This window comes from Leopardus geoffroyi, chromosome B1 (genome assembly GCF_018350155.1).
Source record: "Leopardus geoffroyi isolate Oge1 chromosome B1, O.geoffroyi_Oge1_pat1.0, whole genome shotgun sequence".
Classification (NCBI taxonomy): domain Eukaryota; kingdom Metazoa; phylum Chordata; class Mammalia; order Carnivora; family Felidae; genus Leopardus; species Leopardus geoffroyi.
Window position 1 is genome coordinate 185,420,390 of NC_059327.1, and position 20,029 is coordinate 185,440,418.

The window sequence follows — 20,029 nt, forward strand, 5'->3', positions numbered from 1 at the left end:
GCTTTTTTAGATTTATCCTAAAGTGCCTGCTGCTGAATTTTATGCTAAAATTCTGATATAGAAATTTCAATTTTCCCATTTTTTTTCCTAGTGTACATTAAGAATAACTATTAAATTAGAAAAGTTTTCACACTGTAATTTATAAAAGCACAGTAAAAATATGTCTTTCTGTTGAATATTTATGTCTAGATTAGAAGAACTGGCTGTGATTTGTGCTGATTACGGCATTCCGCACGTAGTCAACAATGCGTACGGGGTGCAGTCTTCCAAATGTATGCACCTCATCCAGCAGGTAAGAGAGTTTAGAAAGATGCGTCAAGAAACAATGATTTTAACGTATTACAGGATTATTACTTTGTTTTTCTTACAACTTAACGTAGTAAAATCAACTCTGTAGCATCTTCAACTTCATGGCGGGTTAGAAATTAGCATTTTATAGCCACACAGTAAGAATCATTTTTCTTTAATGGTAATTGGACTACTAGCTTTGGTCAAGACCAACACAGAAATACTTCAGTAGCTTATTTTTTGTAACTTTCTGAGAACGTTTCATTACCAGTATTCTCATTTTTCTAATCTACTGGATTATTGTCTTTTTTAAGCTATATTGATGATTGATTCCATATTTAAGATTTAAGGAACCACTGTACCTCATTATCCTAGGCTGGAAATGGCCTCACTTATAAACATTTTAGTGTATGGCTGTGGAATTGGCAGGGTTTAAAACACGTGATGATTTTGTTTTTACAAGCATCAACTAGATCCTGGTCATCTGTTTTAGATTCATGTTTTGAAAATGTGTCTGGGCATCCCATCCCGCTCGGAATAAGAATCTCGCCATGACCTGCAAGGCTTTGTGTCTTCAGGCCTCTGCACCTTCTCCAGTTTCATTTACTTGTGCTCTTCCTCCCATCCGCTGTCTCTGGGCCTAATTGCCTTTTTTCTGTGCCTCCCGTGTGCCACATAATGTGTGCACTGCCCTGTTTTTACTCTCGCTCCTTCCTCTCACTGGATTCCTCTTCCAGAGAGTTACTTGGTGTCTTACCTCTCTTGAAGTCAGTGAGACTCTCTTAGACTCTCTATCTAAAATAACAGGGTCCTGTGTCTTGCCTGCATTTTCTGTCTCCTTTTTTGTGTTTTTACCAGAAACATTGATTTTAAGGTACACATTTTTCCACATTATAACATCCCTGAAATTGGGGTGTCTTAGAATCAGTGGTGTCTGATTAACATTGTAATGTTAATTGGTAATGCTTTTTCTTACCTAGTAGTGTGGAAAATTTGGATGCTTCTTAAAATTGATGACCTCTTGCTCTGTTTTTCATAGCACTTCTCACCATTTGATAAAATATTTATTTTTTTATTGTCTAGTTATTGGTAGTAACTAGAATTAAGGTTCTGTTAGGGAAGAGACTTTGTGACTTTGTTTTGTTCACTGTTATGTCTTCCATATTTAAGACGGTCTCTGGTACATAGTTGATACTCAATAACTGGTTACTGAAAAAATTGGATGAGTAAATGAAGTATTATATCTACTACAACGATTATTTATACTGTATGAGGATGTGGGTAGGCGTTATCCATGTATGGTGTAAGTTACATAATTTGTATGCATAATGTTGTGAATCACATACTCAGTTTTGGCACATGTGGTTTGTGTTACGTGGGCAAGACTTAACTCACAGATTATCTGTGATCTTCTCCAGTGTGGTGGTGAATGCTTCTTAGCCAAGTAGATCCTATCTGGAAAAAAAATTTTTCTTGGAGCATGCTAGTATCATCTCTCATATAAATGTGGTTTATATGATGGTATTAGCTGATCTGCTTAAATTTTTTTTAATTTTTAATGTTTATTTATTTTTGAGAGATACAGTCTGAGTGCAAGGGGGGTGGGGGTAGGGCAGAGAGAGGGAGACACAGAATCCAAAGCAGGCTCCAGGCTCTGAGCTGTCAGCACACAGCCTGATATGGGGCTTGAACTCACAAACCATGAGATCATGACCTGAGCCAAAGTCGGATGCCACTCACTGAGCCGGCCAGGTGTCCCTGCTTAATTTTTTTACTCAAAGGTTGTACCAGTTAGGATGCAGTTGGCTGCAAGTAAAAGAAACCCAACTCAAATTAGCCTAACCAGTGAGGAAATCCAGAAGTTTACATAACATAAGAAGTCCAGAGCTGGAGTGGGTGGTAGGCATGTTATGTCAAGGAAGACCATTCACCATTTCTTCCATATCTTTTTGCATTATTCCTGAACTTTTAAAGAACGTTTTCATCACAATTCTAGGCTAGATTATCTCCAATGTGAATGGTAGTGGAGAAAAGCTGTATAATTCTCTACACTGGAAATCTTGAAAAACATTTTATTTCAGTGATTTGTTTTTATGTCTCCTCTCCCTTTCCCCTTTTCCTCTTTAAGTTTTATCAGCCTCAATTCTTTTGAAAGTTAAGCACATCAGCATTACTAAAAGTTCAGAAGAGTGAGGAAGGAGTAGAATATCACTCATAAACCTGTACACTAACAAATACCCTTAATAGTTTGTGTCCACTTTCTTCCCATTTTTATATGTATATTCCTTTTTTACAATAGTGACAGTCGTTGTGTACATTTAGTGTTAACTTTTTTAAACTTAGTGCAAAAAATATTTAATTTTTATAGATTACATTTCTGTATTCTCCACATGCCTGTGAAATCTTCATAAAGATCATTTCAGTGATTCCAAAACATTCACTCAGATATTATATATTGAACCCAGAAGTGCTTAGTGTTGTGGTGCCCATGGTATAATTTTGAATACTGGAAAATTTGGCGGCATAACTGGAGAGATTAAGACAAAGACAGTGCGTTCCAGGATGTGATGTAGAAGGTGCCAGTGGAAGTGTGCTTCATGAATGCCTGCCTTTGTCGTCCCCTCTCTTCATCGGTGAGGTGAAAATCTTAACCAGAAAATAACACTTTAAGATGGGTGGGTGAGTGGTTTTTAAACACAGCTGTTGTATTGTCGCAGATACTGTATTACCTTCTAAAATTAGCATTTCTTAAAAAAAAAAAAACAGTACTTAAACATTTGAATTTTCCCAAATTGGCCCTCACAAAGAGAGGTGTTGGTACTGTTGCTTTAAACTAAATAAATATTTGGGTCTTTTTGAGTGCCACTGCTGTTTCATGATGTTCTAGAAAATTAAAGTTAGCTTTCATTCATCTCAATAGTTCTTAGTGATATATATACCATTTACTGAGTACCCACCATGCGTCAGGCATCCTCCTGGACTTTTAAAGTTTATTAGCTCAATCCTAACAACTTAAGGTGTACTTGTTATTTCTGTTCTATAAATGAAGAAGCAAACTTAGAAGGATTAAGTGATTTGCCCAAGGTCCAGTAGCTACAAAATGGCCCATGTAGTTCAGTGAGGCTTCAAAGCCCCATGTTTTCCTTTAAAAAACAGCGTGCTGAAACTGTAAACACTTCCTTGAGAAGACAGCAGTGTAGTAATCAAACCGTCAGTGAAGAAAGAGCTATAGCTACAGCGTGTCAGCTTATTTATTTATTTTTATTTTAAAGATGCTGCCCCAGGGTGACTTAATCCTCAGCACAAAAAGCATTCTGGTATGCACGTGTCGTTGAAGTCAGCTCTGAACAACCTGTGCTTCTGTTTCTGTGCTAAACTGACTCATTTAGAAGACGGATGGAATATGGATAGTAGGACAGATTAATGGAGAAGGATGTGGTAGAGTCACAAAAATACATAGGATTAATCTTTTTAGAGTCAGAATGGATTGTAAGGCTCCCGAAGTGTGGGAAGCAGTGGCTTCGCTTATTAAGAATTTGAGAAACGCCTGGGATCCTCTGTCTCCTTCTCTCTCTGCCCTTTTGCCCTGCTTTCAAAAATAAGTAAACATTAAAAAATAAAAGAACTTGGGAAAAGTAGGTATTATACTACTTATTCACAGACCTAATTCTCAGTTCATTCAACAAACATTTACAGGGTTTCCCTCTGTGTGCCAGGCATCAGGTTAGGCACTGGGGATACAGGGGCGAATACAACAAAATCCTTATCTTCACGGAGCAGAAGCAGACAGTAAACAATAAGTATGACGGGCCTTGATAAATGCTCTGGATCGGGAAGGGGGTATCAGATTAGATGGAGCAATCCAGAAAGTCCTCCCCAGGAAGTAACGTGAGCAGAGCCCCAAGTGATAGGAAGGAGTAGGCCACTCAGCTCTTTAGAGTCCAGACAGGAAATAACAGTAAGTGCCAGGACTCTGAGGCAGAAGTGTGCTTGGGGTATGCAAAGAACAAGGAGGCCAGTATGGCTGGACCAGGGCAAATGAGGGCGGCAGTGTACTGTAGTAAAGAGAAGTGAGGTGTGTTAGCATTTGGGATTTTATCCTTGGTATGGTCGTCAGCCATGGGAGGGTTTTGAGCAGGAGAGTGACGTGTGATTTATGTTTTTTGACCATCATTGTGGCTACTATGTGAGTAATCGACTGTAGGAAGGCAAGGGTGGAGGGCTGTTGCAGAGCTCACATGAAATAAGTTGGTGGCTCAGGCCAGGATGGTAGCCATTAAGGTGTTAAGAAATGGTTAGATTCAGATGTATTTTGAGAGTGGCTCTTACAGGGTGTATTGATGAATCAGATGTGAGGTGTGAGGAAATGAGAATTCAGAGCCCAAGGCTTTAGCTTGGGCAGTTGGAAGAATGGAAATGCCATGGGAATAAGAGTTTATTTTATAAACCTGGGCTCTTCCTCCAGATTACCTAAGTTTTAGTCCCTGTTGTATCTTTGATTACCTTGGTGACTTCTAGTGAGGTGCTTTAACTGCCTGGATTTGAATCCCAACTGTGCTGTTAATATTAAGTACACTCCTGACCTTGGGCAGGTCGCTTTAGTTTTATTGTCCCTTAATTTTCTCATCTGTAAAATAGCAATTATAGTAGCATCTACCTCATATGGTTATTACAAGGGTTAAGGATGTGAAGTGCTTAGAACAGTACCTGATGCACAGTAGGTTCTCAATAAATACTGGCAGAAATTATTATATGAACAAGTATCTGTTTTATTTGCTATCGTTGTCCCTAGAACCTTGGACAATGTTTGGCAGCTGATAGGTGCCCAAATATTTCTTTTGTGAATAAACAAGGAAATGAATGAGCTGGTAATTGACAACCCTTTCCTTCATAGAACATGCTCGTATGATTCCTGTTTTATTTAAAAACCCTTTCAGCCTTCTGGTATTTTTTTCCTCCTCATTGATATCCTCTGACTTCAGTGAGTGGGTCTAGCTTGCTTTTTTATCTTTTTTGCTAAGCAATTTATCAAACCATACTTGATGGATATTAACTAAACTTACTATGGTAATCTTTCATAATGTATGCATATATCAAATCATCGTGTCGTATACCTCAAACTTCTACATACTGTGTCAATTATATCTCACTAAAGCTGGCATTTTTTCACTTAAAAATTTGAAAAAAAAACCATACTTCACTTCCACATTTTTTTGCAAAGTTTCATCTTTTAAAAATATTTAGATATACACTGAATATTTAGATATTCTGTTTCTTTGATGAAACCATTTGTTTTTTGGGAGCCTGTTTGTCTTCTTGCCATGGAGTGTGGTAGTGCCTTTTATGCTCTCTGGGTGTTAGCGGTGAGGGGATTCTAGCAAAGTCCAGTGCAGTGATGGTTCTCTTACACTCCTGTACCTGATTTAGGCTCACGTTTCTCTCAGGAAGCCTTAGACAGTACTGAAGTGTTAATAAAAGACAACTCTTAACTGTTCCTCTTTATTTTCACCTTCTACTACTTTGTGTGCTGTTCAGTTATTCTATTAGTCTTTATATGCTTCTCTCTGTTTTCCTATGATACAGTGAGATTTTCTTTGATCATAGTTTATGAGGAAATTAGAAGAGGAGTAGGGAAAGGTTGAGATTGAAACAATCATGCAGTAGCTTCCGAAGTAGTCTGCTTCCCTTTCCTGCTTTTGTGTTTCTACCGATTGCCTGGATCTGGTCTCTTAGATTAGGCCAGCTATCTGCTCCTTCTATTCTCCCTGAGATATGGATGTGGAGGGAAAGTGTGAAGATGAAGGTCAAATGTGGTTATATTAATAAGAATGTAGATTGTGAATACAGATTGAAAATCTGTCACTACAGATAAAGAAAAAAAACTATCTTAGTTGAAATTTAGATAGTATCTCTATTTTTAAGAGGAGAAAATTGAAGCACATTAGATAGAAGGTCACAGACTATGTTGGATGGGGACTAGAACTTAGTTTTTACATTTCTAGCAGGTAAGTATTCATTTTTTCACTAGAATATTAGATTTTCACTTGAAGTTCATTTGCAGTGGAATAAGATCACCTAAGATTATGACATCAGGAAACACGAGTTCTTTAGAAACATTGCCAAGAGTATACAAAAAGAGTCCGTTAGTTGATATTAAAAATAAATTTTCTCTCCTGTTGTCTGAATGGTGGTAGGAGCACAGATTGTCGCTTAAAGTGGTCATGCAGGTAGACTATCCAAGCATCAAAGAGAAGTACAGTACTTAAATGTATAGCTAATTGGTTGGCAACATGGGTGGCTAACGTCTATTAGATTATGGTGGCCACTCTTGTTTAAAGTTAGTTAATAGTTGCAGGACCCACTGTTGGCATTTATTGTCAAATGGAAGATCACAGATGAGAGACAAGGGAAGAATCTACTGTCTTATCCAACATTAAGGTGAAAAGCTGAGTTCTCACCTGAACTACTACGGAAACGCTGCCTTCCTCCCCAGGGTGTTGTGAGGATTTCATGATTTGTTTGTATGAAAGCAGGTTGTAAACTATAAAGTGCTCTTTCATATAAAAGGAGCAGCATTTACAAACTCATTTAATACTTAAAAATCCTTTATTGGCACTGTTACAAAGAAAGTTAGAATATTTGATCTGATATTTCATGCATTGTTTAATGGTATTTACTTGTTAATAGCAGTTGTCGTCTCTTTTTCTAGAAGCCAATCTGTAATACTACATGTTACTTCATTCTAGGGGGCTCGAGTTGGTAGAATAGATGCTTTCGTACAGAGCTTGGACAAAAATTTCATGGTTCCAGTAGGTGGCGCTATAATTGCTGGCTTTAATGATTCCTTCATTCAGGAAATCAGCAAGATGTATCCAGGTAAATAAATCAGTTGCTCTTCAGAAAAAGTAACTAACAAACAAAAATGCCATTTGTACCTAGGCCACTATAATAAATTTTAATTTCCCTGCCCTGAATGTGACTTGTTCATCTTATTTCAGGAAGAGCTTCTGCTTCACCTTCTTTAGATGTCCTTATTACTTTATTATCACTTGGATCAAATGGCTATAAGAAGCTACTAAAAGAAAGAAAGGTAAGTTTTCCATTTTGGTACAAAATCATACCCTTGACTAAAATCCTTCCATATTACTGGTGTTTTTGCCTTTTGGTCTGCCACTTGGAAGGCATAGCTAGCTAGTGTGGTCCTAGAGCATTTACTTTGATCTGGAATCACCCCAGGGGGTTTTCAGTGAATCGTTCTCTCCTGTCTGTCCAGATATGGTGAGAGATCTTGGACAAGTGAGTTTGCTTTTGTTTTTTTTTTTTGAGAAACTCCTACATCAGAGATTCTTATTAGTTTAGTAAAAATCAGTTCATTTATCACTTAAAGATAGAGACCCTTGAAAAACAAACATACATGTTTGTTTCCTCTTAGTTTTTGGAAGTCTGAAGACTTGTATAGGTGTGAGATGTCAGTCACAGGAGAAAGAACCAGGTCAGAAGTTAGCTAGCTTCTCATTCTAAAATGATAAATTCATCCCTTGTCATTACTGCAATGCTGAACTCACTGGTTATGTTGGCTGTGAAAAGAAAAGTGACATTTGTGCTTAAAAACTAGACTTTGTCTCCAACACTAAAAACTAGCTTTAATTAATTCAGGACAACTCCAGAATTGTAGACAGAGACAGTGTTGGCAGGGCGGGTCAGACTAAAATGTTTTATTCATCTCCCATCTGGGAGAGCTAGCGGCCCCTGGGACAGTTTTTGTATCTGTGTAACTTCCCAACCATCAGTAGCAGTTGTAGTCCCTTAGATTATTAATAGCACTTCACGTATTTTAAGATACTTTATGTATGTTTTGTGGTAGATCCTCTCAACAGCCTTATGAATATGCAACAGAAGTTGAAAAATTTTGTTCCCTGTTTTACTCTAGTCCTCGCACCGCCCCCCCACCCCCCAAAAAACAGTCCGTAGGAAAGTAATTGTTTATATTGTGAGGACCTCTCTTAATACTTATGTGATATGGAAAAAGATGCTCAACATCACACGTATGAAAACCACGGTGAGGTACCACTGCACACCTCGCAGAAGGAAGCTGGCAGTACTAGATGCTGGCAAACCTCTCAAGCAAGTAGATCGCTCAGACATTGCTGATAGGAACACAAATGGTACAGCGACTTTGGAAAACACTTTCGCAGTTTTTTATAAAGTTAAACATATGCTACCATATAAACTAGCCAGCCCACTCCTAGTTCTTTACTCAAGGGAAATGAAAATTTATGTCTGTACAAAAACCTATACGTGAATGTCTGTAGTGATTCTATTCAGTATTGCCAAACCCTGGAAACAACCCAAATGTCTGTCATCTGCTGTATAAACAAACTGTGGTATATAATACTCAGCAATAAAAAGGAACAAATTACTGATATGTACAACAAAATAATGGCTCTCAAAATAATGGCCTTATATTAAATGAGATAAGCCATGCTCAAAAGATACATATTAAATGGTTTCATTTGTATGCCATCCTGGAAAAGGCAAAAAACATATCAGGATGGAGAAGAGATCAGTGGTTGTCAGAGTCTTGGGTTGAGCGAGGGGACTCGTGGGGTAGTAAACTGTTCTGTATCTTGAGAGTGGGAGTGTTTTCATAACTGTATATGTTTGTCCAAACTCGTAGACGTGAACCCCTGAAAACTGGGCCTCCGAAACTTTACTGTATATAAATTATGCCTCAATAAACCTAACAAACATTTCCAAATGATTTGACTAAAACTCCAGTTTGATCAACTCCCCGAAGTGATCATCACGGTAATAGATTGTTGTAGTTAAGAGAAGACTTCAACAAATCTTCCAAGGAGCCTTTTCCATATGACAGATGAGACCTGTTTATAGATGAGCAAAACTATCACCTGTTTGTATTGTTCATATGAGAGTTTAGTTGTATTAAGTGCCCGTGGGTCTTAGCTCTCCTACAACTGGTTGTTTTACTATGGAAAAGGCATTTGAACTTGCAGATTTTTTGTGAGGTGTTTCTGTCATCCTCATTTTTACGGGAGATGGAAGGATAAATAATGTGTCTGAGGTAAATTGTGGGCCATGGGTTTAACGCTAGGCAATTGGGCCTCTGATCCTCTATCTTAACCTCTAAACTCTGCTGCTTTTTTCCTATATGGATAAATAATCTAGCCTGGTAGCTGTGTAGTTATCTTACATAGCTATAAATCTGAAGACTTATGTCTACCAATACGCAAAGGAGGCAAAGGCAATGAATGAATTTAGCAACCCTGGCCAAAAAAGCTCAGTTGTATTTTAGAAAGGATATAAGGTATTTGTTTGTACAGAATCGCTGTTGATGGGGAGCTGCCCCTCCCTGACTCCAGGTGAGCCCAGTGGGACTGTCAGTTACAGTGTTCTTTCCTCCTTTTGTCGGAGCGGTGGGCATATGACCCGGCTAGCTTGGTTCACAGGTGGGCAAGTGGAGGTCGATTCCTTCCAGCAGACTTGATAGAGTCTTGAGAGAGAGGGGGTTTGCTGCTTTGCAGATAGTAAACTGTAAGCATATGATCTTATTACTCACCTGCCATACTTCTGGCCTCACCAAGAAAGCCTTCTTGGGACTAGAAAATCTAAGAGGGAAAACAGAACTAAGAATCATCTGAGTTTCTGGATCCAGCCATGCCTCCTTGTAGACTTGGCTGTAGATGAACCAACAAATTCCCTTTTTTGTTTTAAACTACATTTCTGACACTGATACTTGTGATTCCTCTTATGCCCTTGAGTCCTTCCTAATGTTTCCCAACATTCATTTCCTGCTTTTCCCTTCCACTGCTACTGCTCCCTAGCTCAGGCCCTTACCATAGCACCCCTGGATGGCTACAGGAATTTACTAATTCTGCTTCTAATCTGTAGCCTACTCTCATCTGTGTTGTAAATGAGTGTGCCAGGTTAATACTTTAAAGTTTTTCAAGTTATTCTGCTTTGAGTTCTGGTTGCCTGCAAGACAAAGCTTACCCTGCCATCATGATCCTTTATAGTCTGGCCCCCACATTATGTTGGCAGTATTGGACCTTGCTTGTTCATTTATTCAGGCAAAGAAATGTTTATGCTTAGGCCCTAAGATTAAATTCACCAGTGAGACTCACATAGTCTCTACCCTCATGGAAGTTATAGTCGGGGGAAATCTAGATGTTAAATAAATAATTACAAATCTGTTTGGCTTTATGTAAGGACAAGCAGAAGATATGAGAGCATGTTTCACCCAACCCAGCTGGGGCACCTAACCCAGTTTTGAGAGGGTTGGGGAAAGCCTCCCTGACGAAGTGGCATCTGTTCTATGAAGGTACAACTTGTGCATTTATTAGACTCTTATGGTGTCATCATAAACTAGACTGGATGGCTAAAATACCTGTACAACTCTTACAGGGTATTTTTTTTTAAGTTTTTATTTATTTATTTTGAGAGAGAGAGAGTGCAAGCAGGGAAGAGACAGAAAGAGAGGGGGAGAGAGAGAGAGATAGGGAGGGAGGGAGAGAGAGAGAGAAAGAGAGAGAGAGAGAGAGAGAGAGAGAGAGAATGAGAGAATCCCAAGCAGGCTTCACACTGTCAGCACCTGATGTGGGACTTGATCTCAGGGACCTGTGAGATCATGACCTGAGCCAAAAATCAAGAGTCAGGCACTCAACCAACTGAGCCACCTAAGTGCCCTACTTATAGGATATTCTAGACTGAGTCTAGAAAGCAAAGTCCTATGCAGTTCCAAGAGAGTTTGTTCGAGATCACTTCATAAAATTAACTTTCCTTTATGATAAATTCAGATTCAGTAAGTCTGGAGTGGGGCTAAGACAACTGCATTTTTACACTTGATCTTAGCCAAAAGGCCAAGAAGCGATAGGACAACTGCATTTTTAAGAAACTTCCCTGATAAATCTGATGCGCATCCTAGTTTGAAACCCATTATTTTGGAGGCACACAGGTCACTTGTATCTATAACAGAAACTTGGAGAAGAAACATAACTTTTTAGCATTTTAGTACATAGGTAGATAATATTTTAGGAGTTTGAGATGGACTATATAAATATCCCAAAATATCAAAGGTTTAAAAATATAACTTGTTAGGTATCTGTTTCTGATCTCTTTAGTTGTCCTAGTTATAGTCCTTTCTTGTATTGTTGTTGCTCTTTGCCTTCTAATGGTCCCTCTACAGATTTGGCTAAAAATTCATTTTTGGAAATATAAGATCTCTGAGAAGACTATTACATCAAGTTTTAAGTTAGACATTTAAAGATTATTGTTTATCATATAGATAGAAACTTTTAAAAAATTTTTAAAAATTTATGTTTATTTATTTTTGAGAGAGAGAGAGAGAGAGAGAGAGAGAGAAAGAGAGTGGGGGGAGGGGCAGAAAGAGACAGGGAGGCACAGAATCTGAAGCAGGCTCCAAGCTCTGAGCTGTCAGCACAGAGCCCGACACAGGGCTTGAACCCATGAACCATGAGATCAGGACCTGATGAGCTGAAGTCAGATGCTTAACCAACTGAGCCAGCCAGACGCCCTGAAACCTTAAAAATTTTTATATGCTGTTACAGTATCAAATAAGTGTACTGTTCAGTATTTCCTATTTCTGTTCTTCAATTGAAACTATATATGATAATAGCTAATAAAATTACATATTTGCTGTAATAAACTAATATCAGTCTTGAGTGATTTTGTAGTTAAGTTTATTTAGCTAGCATATTAAACTGATTATCCGAGTGCATACCCCCCAGAAATCACCATCAGGGGTGTGAAATGAGACTTGGTCCTTCTGGACGGGGAGTCTGGGAGACTAGTGTCCAGCCTGGAGCTTGCATTCATCCCTCTGGGCTTAGCGTCCTTTGCTTGAGGCGCTAGATGCTCTTCAGATGTTGGTCGAATGAACTAATGGGAGGTATTAGGGAACACCTAGGTTTACTTTGGCGTGGTCATCTCTTGTTTTACGCAGAATGAGTATCTTCCAGTTAGAGAGAAAATAATTTTTGATACTGACGTTATGAACTAGATGTTCTCATAGGAATATTTCTCAGTATTTCTCAATACTCACCATAACTTGTGAAAAGGAACGAGTTAAAATGGCGATAACCTGTTGTGTGTAACAGGTGCTATATCAGGCTACTCCTCTTCCAAATTTATTTCCTTACCGTAGGATTTTGGAATTGTTGATCTTACAGGGGCTCTGTCATCGTTTTGGAATCTAAGAATTTCTGTGATGCCATGGTTCTTCTGACTTCTGACATTTAGGGTTTGACTTTAAATTTTTCACTTACATTTAGATGATTCGAAACACCCATGCGTGTGTACAGTTTGCTCAGCAGGTAGCCCCACTCTGCTTCTCATTGGGACTTTGTTCTTTGTTAATCGTTGAACAAATATTTTTATGAGACTAATTTTATGTCTAGTGATATTTACAAGTTGGATGGCTCCATCTCAGATGTCAAGAAGTACTTGTCTTTGTAACATCCGGAACTTTTTTCTTTTCCTTTTATCGGGATGGAATAGAGTGGAATGGAATGCACAGGACGACAAGAATAGGATTATAGCTATGGGGTGTTGGCATGTGTCTATGAGAGTCCTGCCAGCTAATGTTAGTTATTTTAACCAGAAAACTCTTTTAGGAGGGAAAAGTAGGTGGGTGGAAAGTTGGCATTTTTATGAATGTTTGCTGTATGTTAGGAGCTCTGCTAGGTTTATTATATTCATTATTTCATGTACGACTTAAAGCAAGTTTATGAGGTAGGTATTATCTCCATCTTACAGGTAAAGTTGAGGCTCAAAGAAGTTAGGTACTTATCCAGAGAGCACAAGAAATGCCAAAACTGCCACTGAAACCCAGGTCTGTGTGATTCTAATGCCTCTGCGCTTTGTGTCTTAACCACTCCCTTCCCACTGCTTCCAGTCGCTCGTCCAGCACTGGGGGCATGGTTTCCTGCTCTGTGCTAGGCATCGGAGCCATAAAAATGATCATCTCGCAACGCTTTCTTCTTAGCTACTGGAGGTATGTAAAAACCTCAAAGACTAATGTTTAAAATTCTTTGTGTAGAATTTCTTAGAGACTACCTGTAGTAGTAATCTTCAAAGTATTAAAGTGCTCCTTTGAGAACCCTGTCATTGTGAGTGAATAAAAGTTTACTCTTTAACAACTTCATTCAACAGGCAGGGCTCTTCACTGAAAAATCTGGATGTCCTCCATGAGCCCTAATTGCATGTATGTGGCATAAATATTGTTTTTTTATTGGATTTGTTGCAGAAGTAAGGGCCTCTTTTGTTTAAATGGACTTGCTTTTGAACTGTGAAAATTTAATCGTGATAGTTTATCGGTTCGGCTCTGGAGAAGCTGAGGCAAAGTTATTTTGCTTCAGCCGGAGCTATTTATATACCATCACTGAGAGCTCCTTTTTATATTATCGGTGTTATTGCGTACTAAAAAAGGAGTGTTAAAAGAAAACTTAGCATTTTTTTTTCATTCTGTGCCCTTATTCACCACAATGATATTTTTAGAGGTTATTTCATCTAGTATATCTCTTCAGAAAGCGCTTTATCTTTTCACAGTAGAGGCAGACAAGAACTCAGCTTGAAGCCATTCCTTCTCAAGCCTTCTTTTTTGAAGTGTGAAAGGATCAGAGAGAGTGGCACTCGTCGTGTGAATTGAACCTGTGCCCTTAGCCCCTTCCTGATCAACATTCTGCTTCACTGAGGGGAGAGATGGCCATGAATTTAACTGAAGAACCCTTTGAGAAAGGGGTTAAAATTTAAGACACCATTTCTATGGGTTTCTCTCTGCAAAAAGAAGGATCAGTCTTAGAAGTTTCTCCTGACTTCTCTTTGCTTCCAGAGAAGGCCAGCATTCTGCTTAGCTTTCCTTCTAGAAGAGTGCTTTGCTGAACAGGGCACGTGCATAATCATTCGTTGTTGCAAGTATCCGCTGAGTGGGCCAAGGGTGGATGAGGAGTGACAGCGGAAGGGCCGCTCCAGTGGCCAGCGCTTGCTAGCTGGGCTTGGAAGACCAGCTAAGTTCTGAAAGAGCATCAGACATACAGCTTCAGATGCTGTTCTCTAACAGAGCTAAGCTTGGAAACCTGAATAGATTTGCAGCCCTAGAAGTGGAGTAGTTGAATTTCCACCAGAGTGTCAGATCTCAGGCCTGGTTATGGAGCCTCCACAGAGGAGTTTGAAAGCAGGGCGTTAGCCTGAGATCTTGGGCCTGCTGAGGTCACCCAGGTCCTTGCCGCTGGCCACGGCCAGAGCAGCATGTTGCATTCCGTGCTGGCATGTGCACACGGGGACCTCCATGTGCATGGGTCTGTACGTGCGGTCTGTTGTCGCCTATCCTTTCAGGGTACCATGGATGTGTTAGACCACTTGTTACGTTTCCCTTTCGATCTATGACCTACTTTGTAAGACATATTATAATAATTTCTGAAGCTCTGTTTTCATCTTATCTTGTAACAAGAAACAGTATGTTTTGAAAACATTACATAAGACATTTTCCCTTAAAATTTAGTGAATTATGCACATTTGGGGGTTATGGGGAGGGATAGGCTAAACGTTGGCCTTTACAACTGCAAATCAATTTACAAAAGGCCATGTGAAAGATAATGCTTAATATAATTCAGCTTCCTTTCCATTAACATCTTGAACTATGGTGCAAAGTTTTGTATTTTTATTCTAGAAATATAGCTGACATTAGCATTCAGTATGCAGTTCAGTTTATCTCTAGTGAAGAGTCTTTTAAAATTAAGTTAAATACAGCACAAAAGACATAGAAAATCAATAATATTTCATTTCTTTTAAGTAAGATCTTTCTATATACATTTGCTTTGGGTACTTATAAATTTCTCCCTTTACAGAAGTATTTTATAATAAATGTCAGTTATAGATTTAACTGTGGCAAAAAAATAGTGCAGGTTTTGTAGTACCTTTAATATATCAGGAAAAAACTGCTTAGCTAAGTAGTAGTGTAGGAAATAGTGGTACAGTCTTCCAAATGATATTTTTTAAATGTAGTGATATTAATGGGAGAACATTGAGGGCCTTAACCTGTCAGATATTGTAGGACTCAGTATATTGCACGTTAAGATATTTAAGCTTCTTTGCTTATTGGCTTACCTATCATAACCCTTTACACAAAATATTTGCAGATGGATGTGAACTTGACTCACAGATGTTTTCTTTTTTGTGTAATTACTCCCATACTCGTTATATGTAAGATTTAGTTACCTTAGCATTATGTTTGTAGTCTAAAGTTTTAGGTAAAACTGATTTCTAGTGATCTTAGCAATCAGTAGAACTGGTTAAAAGTGATTTGTTAAAGTATTAGAAATTGAGTATTAGGAGAATCTCAGTTTTTTAATAGCCATGTATGCGTCAGTAAGTTTAAAAGCACCCTCTAGGGGTGTTACTAGGGAAACATTTCCTCTTTTTTTTTGGAAATAGCTAAGTACAAATAAATACATATTAATTACTCGTCAGGCTTCTTAGTTTACGAGTGTGTTCACATTGGTGACTCTTGTGGTAGCCATACTGGATAGAATAATATTTTACATTTGTCCTCACCACTGAAGTATTTTGCTGTTACTCTTAGGGTGGAAAATGTAGGAGGCTAATAAAAGGCATTTCCTAGCTATCAGATTTGTTTCTGCTTATGAGAAGTTGAATTTGAGACTAAGAGAGTTAGACAGACAGTTGCAAATTAAGACTTCGGTGTATAATATAGATGATGAAAAATCAGCAGTTAACATCTAAATTAAAATGTGACTGCTTTTTTCTTTTTTAAGCAATACAGAGCATTTGGATTAGTGACCTAGTTACTTTATAGTAGATGAAAATGTATAAATGAAAACCAGAAATTCTACTGTTCATTAATACTGGCATAGTACTAAAAGATTAGGAATTGTTCCAGTTGTCAGAAAAACTCTTGATCTTTGCATTCCATTTGATTCTCTTACTGTTTCACCTTCTGAAATGAATATCAGAACAGTAGTTTAAAAAGGAGGGGCCAAGAAATCTTTATATGTCTAAGAAAAGTTGCCTAAACAGTTCTTTACAGTTTGCAAGTGGTGATGACATTTGCCTCCTTAATTATTTCTCGACATTATTTTTTTTTTTTTGATGTTTATTTTTGAGAGACAGAGAGAGACAGAGAGAGAGACAAAGCTCAAGTGGCTGAGGGGCAAAGAGAGAGGAAGACACAGAATTCAAAGCAGGCTCCAGGCTCTGAGCTGTCAGCACAGAGCCTGACGTGGGGCTCAAACTCACGAACTGCTAGATCATGACCTGAGCTGAAGTTGGACGCTTAACCGACTGAGCCACTCAGGCGTCCCTACTCTGTTTTTTAATGAAAGAGAAAGGTTTATTACATCTAACAGTAACATTTCCTCATAACTTCATTAGATATGGCCAATATGGATGTTAAGTTTTCTAATATAAAAAAGTCAGTTTATTTTAGTGATCTAGGATTTCACAATTCTGACATGCTGAGACAATTGATCTTATAGAATAGCCTAAAAATTTAAGAATGACTACTAGTTTAAAAATTTTTTTCAGGTCAGAGCACAAAATATACTGTGTAAAAAAAAATGTTTGTGGTCTTAAGTAGACTCATTAATAATTAACAAACTTGGTAGGACTTTTCTTCTTCTTAAATTTTTTTTTTTTTCAACGTTTATTTATTTTTAAGACAGAGAGAGACAGAGCATGAACGGGGGAGGGGCAGAGAGAGAGGGAGACACAGAATCGGACACAGGCTCCAGGCTCTGAGCCATCAGCCCAGAGCCTGACGCGGGGCTCGAACTCACGGACCGCAAGATCGTGACCTGGCTGAAGTCGGACGCTTAACCGACTGCGCCACCCAGGCGCCCCAGGACTTTTCTTCTTCTTAATCTTAACAGAAGATGGATTAGGTAGAATCAGACTATCCAACCCTTACCTTAGAGAAAACCGAAGCACTTTTTGCAGCCTTCGAAGTAGGAGAAGTATCATTTCCTGCTGTCCACACTTGGTACTTTGTTGGCCCTTGGCCCTTTAGTGTATCCATAGAGTATGTGTTTTGACTGTGACTGGAGGAGGTCAGGGCAAATGGGCTTCTTCAGGAAAGACTTATTTGGTCAGATTTTTATTTCAACACTTTATAAAGGGCTTACTAGAAGAAAGTATAATTTTAGGTCAAACAGTTGCCAATTTAAGATTTATTTATTTTATTAGACTTTATTAAACTGCTTACATACATGTGCACATGGAACTATACTTATAAAATATTTTTATTTTATTTTCTAGTCTTAGGTATACATTATTTTCCAGAGTAGGACCAAGAAGAGTTTTTTTTTGTTTGTTTGTTTGTTTTGTTTTGAGTTGCTATGTTCTTTTGAGTTGAGGGAGTTGTTAACATTGAGTTTGTGCAATTCGAAGAAAATGCATTTTAAGCTACTTTTTCCTATGTTACATACATACTAAAAGTACGGCACGTTTTTCTTGGTGTTTGGAAAACAGTAGTGAAGAACACAAAGTCCCTGCTTTCAAGTTTTCCCATTCGAGTAGGTAGTCACAGGAAGTATTCATTTAAGCTAATAAATTAGGTAATTTCAGATTGTGATAAGTGTAGTGAAGAAACCAAAATAGGTAGTGGTTGTAGGAGGGAGACCGGGAGGACTTTAATAGGCAAATAATAAAGGGAGGGCTTATCGAACGTTCTGGGAGAAGCACTGTCTTGTGTCTAGAGGAAGCAGGCGCAAAGGTTCTTATACCAGAATGAGCTTGCTGTGTTTGGTGGTTGCAAAGAAGGCTGATGTGGCTGTCGCTATACTAAATGGGGGAATGACAGTTGCTGAGTTGGGCACATTGGCTGGGCTAGATCATTTGGGGCCTTAATAGGTGAAGAGTTTGGGTTTTCAGTACTTACAGACGGGAATCATTGAGAAGGACATGATCTGATTTATGCTTTTCAGACTGCTCTGGCCTCTGCATGTAGAACAGATTGTAGAGGGGCAGGAAAGTCAACAGAGAAATCATTTGGAATCTACTGCTGTGGTCCAGGGGACAGGGTGATGGCAGCTTGGACCAGAGTGGTAGCCCTGGAGGTTGGGAAGAGAGGACGGATTTGTGATAGCTCCATAATATCCCCAAAGCAGGAAATATGCCGGTCCTTTGCCTTCTTCACCTAAATCCTGTGGTTTCTGATAATTGGGGCGGCTTTGAATCTCTCTATATTGTATCAAAGGAAAGAACTGGCTCCCAGGGCACAGAAATGAGTTAATTTACAGCACAGATACCACACCAAACAGATTTTGTTTTATTAAATCTGGCAAGTTTCAGTAAGCATTCATTTGATTTTCTTTAAATGTAACATTTTGGGGACATCTGGCTGGCTCAGTCAATAGAATGTGCAACTCTTGATCTTGAGGTTGTGAGTTTGAGCCCCATGTTGGGTGTGGAGATTGCTTAAAAATCTTTAAAAAAAAATAAATAAATAAATGTAACATTTTGTTGTTGCAGGAAATGTTTTCATATTTGTCCAGCCAACTAAAGAAGCTGTCAGAAACCTACAATGAAAGACTGTTGCATACACCTCACAATCCCATATCTTTAGGTAATATATTTTTCTTAAGAAAAAAAAAAAAAAATCAGTGCTTCATAACCATCCCCAGCAGGGACCTGGTATTTCTAGAAAGAGTATGAATTCTTTCTGGTTACAATGATATTTCTAAATTCATTACATTATTAATTTGTAAATTGAAAAGGTTTAGTTAGCCTTTAGAAATGCTTTAATGTATTCCTGAGATGAAAAACCATACACTGGAAAGAATCCAAATCAATATTAGAATATACAGAAAAGGATACTTTGACTCCTGCTTCTAACCAAAATAATTTAGTCACTAGTAAGAACTCTATAAAATTTTTCACCATATAACAAAACACCATAATATTAAAAATTAAATCTATATTGTTTTTAATGCTGTGATTGTTTTCCTGATTGTCTTTATGTTAGAGAACTCCATATTTATGATTTCCTTTGTAAAAGGACTATATATTTTTGTTATGTAGTACAAAGGCTACTAACAGGTTAATATGAATGTTGACTTTTATGCATTTAGCTTTTAAGCTTCATAATTCTCCCTTTTGCAAATATATATATATATATATATATATAGTGGAATGTTTCATATTTCATGCATATCTGAGGAAAGTAAGGAAACAATCATTTGTAACTGAAGCCTTTTGCAGGAGTTGGCTTCCATGGAAAATATATAATATATATTAAATATTTAAAAATATATTAAATATATATATTAATATATAACAAATTATATATGCCACCAATATATAATAAAACCCATCCCATTTAGTCCTTTGCTGGTTTATATTACAGAAGATGATATGGTATGATTTTGAATCACAACTCTGCTATGTACTAACCTCTCACCTCCTTTCCCCTATCTATATAAAATAGAGACAGTGATCCCTCACATGCAAAATTGTTAAAGAATGGTTGAGATTGTAAAGTATCTAGTGTGGGAAGTCAAGTCTTCAGGAAATGGTAGCTAGTAGTGGTGGTGAGAACATAGTTTACTCATGTAACCTCAGAAAGATTATTCTCATTTGTATATGCAGAAGTTGATCTTACATAACCTTATGTATGTGCTGAAAATATCCCACATTCTCATTTTATAAGTTCTTAAAACATGGTTGAATTTGAATAAACTGCCATATTGAT

General features: G+C 38.0%; 1 protein-coding gene across 2 annotated transcripts in view; it reads left to right on the plus strand.

The window, feature by feature from the left end:
- Nucleotides 1–20,029, plus strand: part of SEPSECS (Sep (O-phosphoserine) tRNA:Sec (selenocysteine) tRNA synthase) — a 36,606-nt gene that overhangs the window by 10,795 nt on the left and 5,782 nt on the right. For both annotated transcript variants that reach the window (XM_045474362.1, XM_045474363.1), the window contains exons 6-9: nucleotides 190–292; nucleotides 7,035–7,164; nucleotides 7,287–7,378; nucleotides 18,811–18,904. In XM_045474362.1, the coding sequence (XP_045330318.1) occupies nucleotides 190–292; nucleotides 7,035–7,164; nucleotides 7,287–7,378; nucleotides 18,811–18,904 (419 nt within the window). The remainder of the gene's footprint in view (nucleotides 1–189; nucleotides 293–7,034; nucleotides 7,165–7,286; nucleotides 7,379–18,810; nucleotides 18,905–20,029) is intronic.